This window comes from Schistocerca gregaria, chromosome 2, assembly GCF_023897955.1.
Source record: "Schistocerca gregaria isolate iqSchGreg1 chromosome 2, iqSchGreg1.2, whole genome shotgun sequence".
NCBI lineage: Eukaryota > Metazoa > Arthropoda > Insecta > Orthoptera > Acrididae > Schistocerca > Schistocerca gregaria.
The window spans coordinates 293,470,655-293,484,356 of NC_064921.1; the positions used below are offsets into that span (position 1 = coordinate 293,470,655).

At 42.0% G+C, this 13,702-nt stretch overlaps 1 protein-coding gene across 1 annotated transcript in view; it reads right to left on the minus strand.

The window, feature by feature from the left end:
* The window catches only part of LOC126336128 (peroxidase-like), a 161,947-nt gene that overhangs the window by 134,242 nt on the left and 14,003 nt on the right, over positions 1 to 13,702 (minus strand). Inside the window, exon 2 of the mRNA XM_049999617.1 lies at positions 10,022 to 10,111. Coding sequence (XP_049855574.1) covers positions 10,022 to 10,111 — 90 coding nt within the window. The remainder of the gene's footprint in view (positions 1 to 10,021; positions 10,112 to 13,702) is intronic.

Sequence of the window (13,702 nt, forward strand, 5' to 3'; positions counted from 1 at the left end):
AAAGAAACTGGTGTAAACCTGCGAATTAGCAACTTCTATATAAGACAACAAGGCTCTGGCACTTGTCAGATCGGTTACTGCTGTTACAATGGAAGATTATAAAGATTTAAATGGGTTTGAAAGTGGTGTTACAGTCGGCACATGAGCGATGGGACACAGCATCTCTGAGGCAGTGGAGATTTTCCCGTATGGGCATTTCAGAAGTGTAGTGTGAATATCAGGAATCCGGCGAAACATCAAATCTTTGACATCGCTGCAGCCGAAAAAAGGTCCTGGAAGAACGGGACCAACGACGACTGAAGAGCATCGTTCAACGTGGGAGTAGCGTAACCCTTCCGCAAATTGCTGAAGATTTCAATGCTGGCCCATCAACAAGTGTCAGCGTGCGAACCATTCAACGAAACATCATCAATATGAGATTTCGGAGCTGAAGGCCCACTCGTGTACCCTTGATGACTGCACGATACAAGCTTTACGCTTCTCCTGGGCCTGTCAACACAGACATTTGACTGTTAATGACTAGAAATATGGTGCTTGGTCGTACGAGTCTGGTTTCAAATTGTGTAGAGCATATGGACGTGTACGTGTATGGAGACAACCTCATAAATCCACGAACCGTGCATGTCAGCAGGGGACTGTTCAAGCGCAGGAGGCTCTGTAATGGTGTGGGGCGTGTGCAATTGGAGTGGTATGGGATCCCTGATACGTCTCTGACAGGTGACATGTACGTAAGCTTCCTGTCTGATCATCTGCATTCATTCGTGTCCATTGTGCATTCCGACGGACTTGAGCGATTCCAGTAGGACAATGAGACACCCCACACGTCCAGAATTGCTACAGAGGGGCTACAGGAACACTCTTATGAGTTCAAACACTTCCACTGGCCACCGAACTCCTCAGACATGAACATTATTGAGCATATCTGGGCTGCTTTGCAACGTACTGTTCAGAAGAGATCTTCACCCCCTCGTGCTCTTACGGATTTATGGACAGCCCCACAGGTTTCGTGGTATCAGTTCCCTCCAGCAGTACTTCAGACATTAGTCGAGTCCATGCCACACTGTGTTGCGGCACTTCAGTGTGCTCGCGGAGCCCCTACCCGATGTTAGGCAAGTATACCAGTTTCTTTAGCTCTTCAGTGTAGCATCGATAATCATACCCTCCTAATTTTACCTTTCCTTACAATTCCTAGTATACCGTGCACTCCGCCTCATTTTTTGTACCTGCCTTCTCTCTCATACACGTGTCCTCTATCAACTGATATAATTCTCCCCTCTCATAAAATTCCTTTATCTGTCTATAAAAATCCTATACATCCTGTAAATTCGACGATCATAACCCAATTGTCTATCCCATCCTCTGCAATCCATGGCTGCTGTCAGACCTACACCAATACCTCCCACTTTCCAAATACCTCCATATCCTGAAAGCTAACAGTCGTCTTCATTTATTTAACCACTCAAAAAAATTTAAACTATTTGTAGCTCATATCAGCCGTTTTCCCTCTCAAGCCCAAGTAAAGAGGCATCTGACTGTAATTTGTGTGGCGGCCGGCCGCGGTGGTCTCGCGGTTAAGGCGCTCAGTCCGGAACCGCGTGACTTGCGGTCGCAGGTTCGAATCCTGCCTCGGGCATGGATGTGTGTGACGTCCTTAGTTTAGTTAGGATTAAGTAGTTCTAAGCTCTAGGGGACTGATGACCACAGATGTTAAGTCCCATAGTGCTCAGAGCCATTTGAATATTTTTTTAAATTTGTGTGGCGACGACAGTTAACCTTCCCAAGCGCGACGGAAAACACTCATGTACATCATTGGTTGCCAATTATAAACACTCATGAATCGCAGAAGGAAACGATTAGTTAGTACTACGAAAGGGATAAGTGAACCTGCAAACATTATGAACTCTTATTGTAATTGAAATCGCCTTATAGGGAATTGTCCGTGCAATGTATATGTTTAAGCAATTTGTATGATCTGAAACAACTCTGAACCTTACTTAAATACAAAAACATTGACTCTGAACGCAAAACGAACGTTTCTCTGACCACTGAGGAGAGCAGAACTGCAGCGTGTGCTGGCTCCGTTGCTGCATTTACTACTGGCCTAAAAATGCTGAAAATCATGTAAAATACTATAACAATCGTAACATTGAGAAATATGAAAGATATTTCTGAGTGTCGGTGCAATTAAACAGGATATGGAATCATAGTGTGGCCTTTTGCAGACTGTGATTTTACATAGGCACATGGTTGAGGGGAAAAAACAAAGGAATATTTGAAAAAATGGGCACTAGATTTGTTAATAACTTGCTCTATTAGAAAACCACTCCTGTTACAGAATAAGGAGACGTAGATTAAACCCATTAATCAACATCGAAATACAAAAATAATTACAAAAGAAACGGGTCACTTTACAACATACATGAAATAATGATGTTAAAGAATCAAACGGACTTGTTACAAAATGAGCGGGATGTTTAGTTTGTAGTGTGATCATGGATAGTAATAGAATGCATGGATATTTCAGCCCACGTGGGCAGACGACTGAAATCCCTCCGGAAGGAACTAAGTTCCGTTTTCAATCAGAATATCAAGTAAAAGTAAGAAATTTTCTGTGCCTATCCGCGACATCACAAAAATAAGTTCGACGCATATAAATGCAGCCGATTACTTCTGCTTTGTGTTACTTAAGCCAATAGCATGTAGCGATTCCACGAACAGATTTAGAGCAGCCTGAAATGAAACAGCAACCAACGACTGCGTTGTACAATAGTTGTACAAGTTAGTACACCAACGATACCAGCGTGTCTACGTACATACCTCTTTCGATGAGACAGAATGACGTCATGTTAATGTATCAATGAAACGGGACAAGGCAAAAATCAGATGCATTTAAACCCTTTATATCCAACACGAAGGTAATTTACTCTTTCCGACCCATAAATTCTCACCAGCTACAGCCCTCCTTTTCTATATCCTCCCCTTTGATCAAGGCTACAACACCTCTCCCAACCTTTTAAACCACCCTCGCTCCTTCCCACCCTTAGCCCTATGTACACGCCTCACATCCCAGCTCAACATCATCCCTACACACTCAGAAATAGTGACCCTTTCAACTGCATTGTCCGATACCCATGCGGCATCTACTGGCAGCTGACCTCGATAGACTTGCCAGATAGGTCATTGTCATCATCTCAGCACCAGTCATACCATCGCCATCTCTGTTTTACAGCAAAACATCAAAAGGAATGTTCTTTTTGTTTTTAAACCTTTTACTTTAATCTTTTAACTGTCGAAAAAACTAAATTTTAGTACTATATGGCCGAAGAACAATAATATGGCCGCACATGCGGATTACATCCATCCACAACCCTGTAACAGGCTTGCCCGACCAAATATTTCCTTTGCCAAAGTGATCTGGATCTTCACAGCCCCCAAATATTACCACTCGTTACAAGTGGGAAGAATATAATGATCAAGAAAGAAACAAAAACACTTGCTAATCATTTCAAACAATGAACTTCTGCGTCAACTGTGAAGTCGACAAGTACACAGACGACTCTGTCACTATGATCAAACAGGCTTCGCCACTGTGCTAGCTTCAGCCACTTTTAAGCGAGCAAAGAGCGAGTGAACGAACGGCTGTTCCTGGTAGCAACTTCCTTACTATCGCACCTCAAGTGTTATACTAGCACGTAGACTCTTCTGCTTTTTTATGTTGTACTCGTATTGGCTGTTTCATAAACAAGGTTTGTTGCAAATCTACGCAATGTGATAGCTTGCTCACTCGTTTCTGTATCGTGTGAAATATGCTCAACAACAATCAACACCTTCGAAGTCAGCGAATGGTTTCACACACAAGTGAAATAGCGTAATCTGTTTAAAGTGTTCAGACTGGTACCGACTGAAAAGGAGCATTAATTATGTCCAGTGGTCAGCTGGGGCTTCCAAGAAGAGGTGGCTTCATCTTGGCAAGCAACCTTTATGTGGAGTTGGTAATGGGCATTTCCGATTCTATTAGAGACTCTGTTGGGCACCAACGTCTTCATCTGGACGTAATGTGAAAGGTCTGGTAAATGTTGGCAATTTAAGTAGATATGAAGACACAGACAGATTTCCGTGAACATCACCTCGGGACGGCCCCCTAGTGACATTAAGGCGTCTTGACAGGCTGTATGGGCACCCAGCGCCTGTTTTTTCCTACAGGCTTGGATCATTTCCAAAATAAAAGCCAGCTGAAGAGAGCTGGCAAACAAGACCGGAGTTGGCCTGTACCAGGAATGCTTTTAGGAAAGAATTTTCCACAAGATTTTACATGATAACTCCGTAATTCATACTTAATTGTTTGGCGGAGGGTGAATGCGTGTGCCCTTTAGCAACAAAAGTTTTTACGAAGTAATTCAGTTGGCGAGACAAAGAATTGGAACTTGTCACTCAGATGTATGGACGAAGCGAATTTTGCAGGAAGAATGGATAACTACGTGTTAGCTGTCATGTAAGACATTTTGTTTGGCCGGCCGAGAGGTTCTACAGTGTGGAACCGCGCTACCGCTACCGTCGCAGGTTCGAATCCTGCCTCGGGCATGGATGTGGGTGATGTCCTTAGGTTAGTTAGGTTTAAGTAGTTCATTTTGCCTCCAAGTAAAATCTTAAAAGCTAGGAGAATGACTCAGAGGTAGTTAGTAATACAAAGAGCATGTCAAAGTTTCTTTTGGATCGTAGTGTGTGATGAACGATATTGTTTCATTATTGTGCTTTTAAAGGGTAATTAAAATCAACTATCTGTGATCCATAAAGATCTACACTGCCTGACAAAAAAATTAAGCATCTGGAAAACATGGTTGGACGTCAGTGTAACTTTGTGCACGTACACACCATCGACGGGAATGAAAAAGATTAGAGACAGGTAGAACGGCTATCAGAGTGCATTAGTGTTGTTCTCTTGTGTTGGTACGAGAACTGGTAGCGTATATAAGGGCCGTGTAGATACTGCGTACTCATATGAGACAGCGTTATCAGCACCTAACAGAGTTTGAATGAGGCCTCATTGTTGGTCTCAATTTGGCCAACTGGTTGAATCGTGTAATAATCCTTCACATCTGCACCAGCGTCCGAGAAGTAGTAATGGGCTCCCTGCAGCAGTGTGTGTCATTCTGCACTATTGGTCGGGGACCAGCTGGGCTAGGCAATTACTGTCCCATGCGTAGGCTGGGGTTAATATCACAACACAAACAGCTTTGTTTGGACTGGTGCTGTGACTGGGAAGCATGGAGACTGCCGATGAATGGCATCGGGCTGAAACCAATTGGCAGTTAATAATAATAAATGCGATTAGGACTGTTTTTGAATAATTGATTAATCATACTAACCCTGCTTCATCTCCACAACCATGTTGTCCAAAAATTCTTCCAATGTTTTGAACATGCCCAGTGGTATTACTCCTGGCGCCATGGTGTGGAGAGCTATTAGATATGACTTCCAGTCGCGGCTGGTAGTGATTGAGGAAACTCTGAAGGCACAATGGTGCATCACGGACTTCCTGCATCCTCATGTGTTACCTCTCATTTGACATAATCGTGGTGCTATTTTTCAAGAGGACAGAGCACATCCACACATGGCATGTATCTCTATCAGCTGTCTGCATGATATTAACGTTATCTTGTGGACAACAGATCAACAGATCTGTCCCTGAAATAACACACATAGAACCAGCTCGGATTTCAACTCTCCCCACTGCCAGTTCCGCGTACATCGAGGACCAGTTACAACAGTTGTGGGCCAGCTAGCTCGGGAGAGGATAAAACGGCTTTATAACACCCTTCCAAACCGAATCAGTGCATGCATACAGGCCAGAGCATTGCGACTCTGATAGGTGGGCTCATACTGTCGAGTTTATTGTAGACTTGATTTTGTGATCAGCGAAATAACATCACATCAATGGAGTTATGTTTCGTTTCCTTAACACTGTGTGTATGATTCACAATTTTTCCCAGGCAGTGTATTTATGGAAATAATACAATGTAAAGTACTATATTTACTTTCTTGCAGCTGGAGCACATTATTCTTTTATTTGTCATTAATTAATAATGTTACAAGCAAGTACAATTATTTTGTCATCTGCTGTATATATAAGGCAGAGTGTTTCTGTATATGTAAATGTCTAGGATTTGCTCCAAAAACCCTAAATCGATTTCAGCCAAATTTGACACAGAAACAGCAGACCTCGTTAGTAGCTGCTCTATAGACTTTATAACGAGCTAGCTCCGATGGGATCAGCGATATTGGTAAAAACTCTTTTTTTAGTCCCTGGCATATAGGCTGTCCTGCACGACAGGTCTGTTGTGTGGAAACAACATTGGCCTGCCAACAGGCTTGTTGTGTTGAATTGTTATTGGCGTGCTTCATTGACCTGCTCTGTATAGCGACTGTATGTCAGGGACATGTCCGAAAGAACAAACACCACTTGTTCATATAAGTCTGGATGGACACGGGTAATTGGCGCCATTCCTTCCAGGTGCAAATCCAGTGCCTTAGCCATTGTTCCAGCTTGTCTGTCTATCTGTCTGTCCATTACCTATTATTAAGAAAATCATCCAGCAGAGAGAAGTGTTAGAATTCTATATCACAGTCCATGTCGAGGTTCTTAGACCCCAAACAATTCCATGCAATACATTTACAGCGCACTGAAGGACGTCCTACAGGTGCTACACGTGAAGAATAAACAGGTAATAAACTTTTTATAATATCGAAATAGTGCCAGTGTGGTGAAAGTACAGTCACTATCTTCTGTCCTGAAATTAAGGTGTTGTTTTAGATGATGTCCACTTTGCTTTTCCATATCTTCAGCCGATGACTTCTCTTCTCGTTAAGGTTTCATCCAGTAACTGTGGACATGTTGCAATATTAAAACGAAAAGTAAAAACTTTAATTCCATATTATATGAATATTGTTACACTGGGCACTTGCAGTAGAGTCATTAGTTATAATTATATTTACTGTAATATATATGTGTTGCATTGGTCTGACATTTTCTGCTATGTCAGTTGAATTTTCGCCTCTGGTGACATTCTAAGTAGGAACACGCTGTTAACGGTGCTGTATTGTGCAGGGAGAGCCACTGTGTGGGAAGCTATACGTTTACCGTTGGCTGATTTATATAAATTTCAAAGGCAGAAACAGAACGTACTGTAGACAAGCTGCATTTAGTGCGGGGAATCGAAAAATACGGGTGTAGGCGTGTTTATTACGTAGCCGTTCGGCGGCTGCGGGTCAGATGGCCTCAAAAGCGAAAGTGGATCCCCAGTGGCCGAGCGATTTGTTATTCCGAAAGAAAGAATCCACCACACTGTGAGACGAGGAAGCCAGTATTTGGGTTTTCATGAACGACTGGTGCTCATTTTCCGCGTATAATTGGTAGCGTAGCTCAGACGGTAGCTACGCCGGTAATCAATACATACAGAAAGAACCGACGGCGAAGGATAAAAATCGTTGTTAGAGCGATACAGACGACGGTGGTGCGGTCTAAAATGCGTGAAAACCGTAACGTCTTACTGGCTTTGTTTTTAGTGACGGTAAACAGGAAACAACGAATGAAACTGTCGTAAGTACCGACAGTGACCAGATGCACTACAAGAAGGCAGATTAGTCACTGAAGCTAGCACGTTGTCCATGTCACAACGCCAGAATCGAGAAACAGTAGTTTGAGGAGCTGGATAGTGAATTAATGTTGATGTTTTGACCACCAAATTCACCTGTTCTGAACACAATGGAACATAATATTTTGGCTCATCGGTTTAAGTCGCATTGCGGGACGTATTTGAATTGCCTTGTTCACTAGTGGGAGTCCAGGGAATCACGGTGCCACTTTGCATGGTGTGTGTGTGTGTGTGATCCCCATCCGGTGGTAATTTATCGAACTCACTCATCACAAAAGCCGGGGTCATGCAGATTGCTCATACAGATGTAGATGCAGAACAGGTCATGTGAAAGAACTGGCCACTAGATGGACCCTCCTCTTTAAGTGGGGATTAGTAACGGCTGAATTATCTCACAACTCCATTGGCTTTTTAACTTTCTGATTAATCGTTTCTATACTAGGATTCCTGATCTAAAATTGTAATATTTTTCCTTCTCTATCTCCCATTAATACCCGTAGCTCCACAACGGAAATATCCTGCAGTTTTTAGCGTATCCACTAAGGACTCCAACAGCAAATATACTGCTGCTACACACCATATGTGCTGTGATGACTTGCAGGGATGCAATATCCTTATTAATCGCTGTAGGACTGATGTCTTTTAATGGGAGAAATCTGATTGCAACAAGATCTGGCGATTGATTAATTTACATCCCAACTTCAAATAATTCATGGTATCACCTCCATACCATACAAAACACCTCGAAGGATACACTTCCCTTACACAACTCATCTACAGCAAGTAAAATGCTGTTGTGACGACCATCGTAGAACGTCACATTGTTTTAATCGGTTCTTGGCTTCAACATATGCATCATATTTCTTACCCAAGCTTTCTAACACACAGAATTGTTTGCGATCTAAGACCACTCCATAGCTTGATTATAACTAACAGAGCTTTAAAGACGAAAGAAACACTGACCCATTTGTTATATTATCACCAACGATAGTTTCATTGCTCCATCCTAAGGTGAAAGAGAGATTCACAGTGGTGTCCAAGAAGTGGTCTATCTTCGAGGTGGGTCATTTTTTCTTGGCACGGTGTGAGTCAGAGTACAACTCTGTCCAGCACATACAAAATGTACCAGAAAGTGGGCAGTCTCATTAGAGATATGATTTGTAGTGGAGAGAGACAGAATTGAAAGAGGGACTCTAAAGAAGACTCTAATTACCCGTATTATTCTCAGCACTCCTAGAGAAAGTAAATCCTTGAGTTGGGTAAGCAAAGAAGGAATATGTGGTAATAGTTCGTATCCTGGACAACAAGTACAGTGTCATCCGAAAAATGAAAGTGGTTCAGATACGATTCATTAACACATATTCATTCTTTATTTTCTCAGTTTAAGGAGTCCCTTCCTCTAGAACTGCTGAAAACAATTTTGGTGGTGTAGAATCTCCTCGTCTGACTCCTCTTTCAATTCTGTATTGCTCACATTCTTGATCAAGTCTAATGGGAATTGTAAGCTTGTTTTTCAAGCGTTTATAGAAAATTGTGTTCAAACTGACTCGAAAGCCTTATCGCAATCTACGAATTCGTTAACATGAACTCATTGCCCACTACTATGATTTTTATTGAATCATCGTCATTTGCTGGCGCCTTCCCTTACTTTGCACCTTGAAAGCCTTCGTACATCTTATGTGACGATAATCAGGCATTACTTTGGGAATATCGCTATTTTCAACAGTAAGTATTCGTATTTCCGATTCATCTCTTGAATCACAGAAATATTTAAGATAATTAAATTTTGTCCATAGTTGCCAGCGGTTCTTCCGTGAATGTAATACTTTCACTACATAAACAACAACCGCCTCCAATCAAATTCGTGATTTTATTTCAGTTTTAAAAAAAGTTGTTATTAAGACCAATAACATTCATCTAGGTATATTTCTTTTATGTTTACTTGTGATTACGATCTGTGCATATCACATATTAACTTTCCTGAACATGGCAGTATCCTTCTGACACAGGAATGAGCACATTCAAGAAACGCGACGCAGAACAGAAGCTGTTAATAGATACTGAGGATACAAAAATTGTTCGTCTGACTCTGAGCAGAGAACAGTAAATTAGAAAGTCATGACGAAAGATAAACGGTAAAATGTCAGTCGTTGGGAATGAACATGATGGAAACGGTTGCAAAGGGGTAGAGTGCGTGGAGTACTTTTGAACAGAAGAAAATACCAACGTGTAACTGTTGCTATTCTAGACGTGTGACGTACTTAGAGGCACACAGACGGCCTGATTAGAGAGTGCTTCCCACGTTATCAATAACAGCGTTACACCACAATGGGCCTGGTTGGTGAACGAAGCTAAACTTTGGTACTCACCGTCCAGTGGCATCAGGTGGCAGCAACAGCAGGCACTCTGGCCCAGCGACAGCCCAGTTCAACAGACACGCGGCCAACAGCACTATGGACCTACAACACAACACGTAGACGGTTGTTGAGTTGCCTTTTCAGATGCAGCGCTGGAGCGAAGGGCTGTATCACGTACACTATTCACATAGTTACGATGGACTCATATATCTTATTTCGTAAAGTGACTTAGCACACAAGGAAACTCAAGTCTTTAGAGTAAAATTTGTGAAACAGAGAATTTTGAATAAAGAACTAATGAATGAATATGTGGTTCTCATGTACATAAACTACTTACACCTTATAACAGCAACTTAGACTCTTAGCAGTTGTACAAAGTGCTGAACAAAACTTTCAGTGCGTGCATTACAGTGGAGCGTAAAATTTTCGCCAGCTCTCTCAAATATCCTCATTCTCTGTTGTACGACCTTTAAACCAGTCATTCTTCAGTATCCACTGGAAAACATTTACTTGCGTAACAGACCATATCGATAAGGTGTCACCACCAGTGTCAGAATACACTGATGAGTCAAAACATCACGCCCACAGCAAGCGAGACTGAATGCTGCCTGTTAGCATTTTAGGCATGTGATGCATTAAGGAAAGTACGTGGCGCGCCAGAAATACGAGAGGCGTTTGAAAAATCAATTGCTTTCGTAAAGCCCAAACGTTGTGGAGATAACTCACAGGCACCCTTCTATGCATGGATGTTCTCCGGTGTTCAGAGACTATGAGGCCTACCAAAAGATGGATTCATTTTAACATTCAAACCCTTTCTTCTTAAATCACTGTCCCACAACAAAATGTCTACCTATCTGGAACTTCAGCGTGTCGACCTAGCCTAAAGTGTCTATGAAATAAACGCTGCGTTGCAGTTTCAGAATCAGCATTTTTGAAAGAAGTCTCTGTTACGAAACCTCGATGTTTACTCCACACCGTACCAACGACTGACTATCGACTAGGCTGTGCAAGTGTTCTCCAATGCCTCCCTTCTTGCAGCGGTGGTGCCACAATGTATGCGGCATAAATAGCAAACACAACGCTTTCAAACTGCGTGTTAAATTTGAGAATCTCATTTCGCATTGTTATGGTGTTTACGTTTAAAATTCAAGAGTTTTTCTGCCGCCCCCTACATGTCAGTGAAGAGGGGATGAGTAGGTAATCATTCTAGTGACGAACGGGCTGGAAATGGGGAAATCCACTGACAGCGCCAAAGGGCAGGGTGACACCACCAAATGCCGGGAATGAGCATTTAGGAAATAGCGTAAATGGTCGCTTGTTTGTGTGCTAGGGTTGTGAGCATCTGTGGAAAGTGGCTGATGGGTGGTGTAGGTTGAAGGCCAAGTTCATAACCTTAACACAGAATTTGGAGGATTGTCTGCTCTGTATAAGGGAGAGAAGGCGATTTATGATTTATCTGACGACAGAGTACAATGAAGGTTGTGGCGTTTTTGCTACATTGTGCATTATAATTTGATGTCCGTACAGCATTGCAGTCATTACAGCAGCTGTACGTGCAGGTAGAGAGAGACGTTGCCCACTCCACTAATGACAGATGGTTAAGACATCTGGACCCTGAGTGTGGGAAAGCTCTGACAGTAGGAGAATTCGTCCCTGAGCGACAGCAGACTGTAGGAAATAGCACTTACCAAAATTGGCGGGAAGACGCTTAACTCTCAGTAATAAAATAATGCATGATTTTGTAGAGAACCAATCTAACCATCCTAGAACCTTTATACATGCTGAGTCTTTGTATCTACATTTTCATTTATTAAAGATTAATTTGGATAGGATAACAAATGACTTAAATTACTATATGAACGTCTGCAGAGATGGATGATCCTTAAGTAAATACATCCCTCCGAGCGGATGGGAAAGGTCAGCATTAGTCATCAATAACGCTCTGTGATGCGATCACTTACCACCCCGTCTAGCTCAGTGAACGGTAGTGTGAACATGCAGTTCGTGATCAGATGGACCTTTCATGTTACCGTAAGTGAAAGTCATACAAACGATAACTTGCTTTGAGCAACCTTAATTTGATGTAAAAAGTTTTCTAAGAAAAGACAATGGCGCAGTGTTTGAGACTTTATCAGTGCTTGAGATAGTATGATCAGAAGTCACGATCATTACTTTGGTTGAAGAATTTCAATTGGCTTTCATGTAGCATTGATTTTGTCGCATCGCCAGACATAAATTTCGTTATTGCACTTGGGTAAATAATGTCTTAAAGTAAAGGCTTGGAATATTATTGTAGTGACAGTAACAGCAATTCCGAAAGTTCAATGATTTGCACTGTTAAAAACAATAATGTCAGAAGCCGTGCCCTATGGAGAAGAATTTCAGTGGGTCAGTGAGACAGCTTTAGAAGTTATGAGATAAGGAAGCCTATTTTCAAATTATACAAAACTGCAACCAGTCACTTTTTTGAATAATTCTGTTTTATACCATGAACCGGTTTCCGAACCTTTTTAGATGGTTTCAGGAAGTTATATCATTATTGCTAGCATAATGCTGGGTACTGGCTTGCGACAGTATAGGCGGCTTTTTTCGGTTAGTGTCCATCTGCCTGCCTCCATTTTGATGTCCAGTTGTTATATCACATTTCCACACAAACTATATTAATTTACACTCTGACAGCGAGATTTTTCCAGCATCCAGCATGCGCCTTACAACTGTTGCTTGTTACAAGCAACTTTCCGCAGAGGGCAACACAGCCTGCAGTTTTCTGTCGGATAATAATAGATGGCGTAAGACTCTTATTCCCCAACAATGGTCGAGTCCAAATACGTCGTCATCTAGGCGAACAGCTGCTCGAAACTTGCACCACGCCACGGATGCAAGCAGATGGCGACAGTATTATGCTATGGCGGATAGTCAACTGGTCTTCCATGGGACCTGTGATGGCATCATGAAAGCTGGTTACTATATGAACATTGCTGCGGACCATCTGCATCTCTTTGTGTTTCATGTCTTCCGCAACAGTGATGCATCTTCCAGCATGATAACTGTCTGTGTCATAATAGCAGAACCGTGTTTCAATGATTTGAGTAGCACGATAGTGAAAACATGTTGATGTCCGAACCATCAAATTCACCTGATCGCAACCAGATAGAACACATTTGAGACACCACTGGGCACCAATACTGCGCCCATAAACAGGTCCGTAATTTTCGGGAATTTTGTAACCTGTGCAAAGACATCGGTTCCACATATCTATGGAAACCTACCAAATACTTGTCGAATCAATGCTATGCAGAATCGCTGGTGTATTGAATTCCGAAGTGGGCCAACATGCTGTTAAGCAGTTAATCATAATGTTTTTGGCTCATCAGTGTAATTTCCTCGCCTTAAAGGGGATAGGACGACAGACCGGCCGATTTAGAGCAGGAGACGCACCACAGGACACATTAATTTCAACTGTCTCTACTTTTACAGATTAATTCATATGACTTTGTCAGCATGACCAGGAAGGATTCAGGATTCATACTCATAGCAATGAACGTTCAAAAACTTAAACAAAATAATTTTTTTACATGTGAAATTTCATTATTTTTTCACTTACTATTGACTGCATTTGTTGCTATAGGTACACTTTTCTTCATAAGTAAAAGAGGTTCCTCGATGAATTTTGCACAGCATACAAACCATACT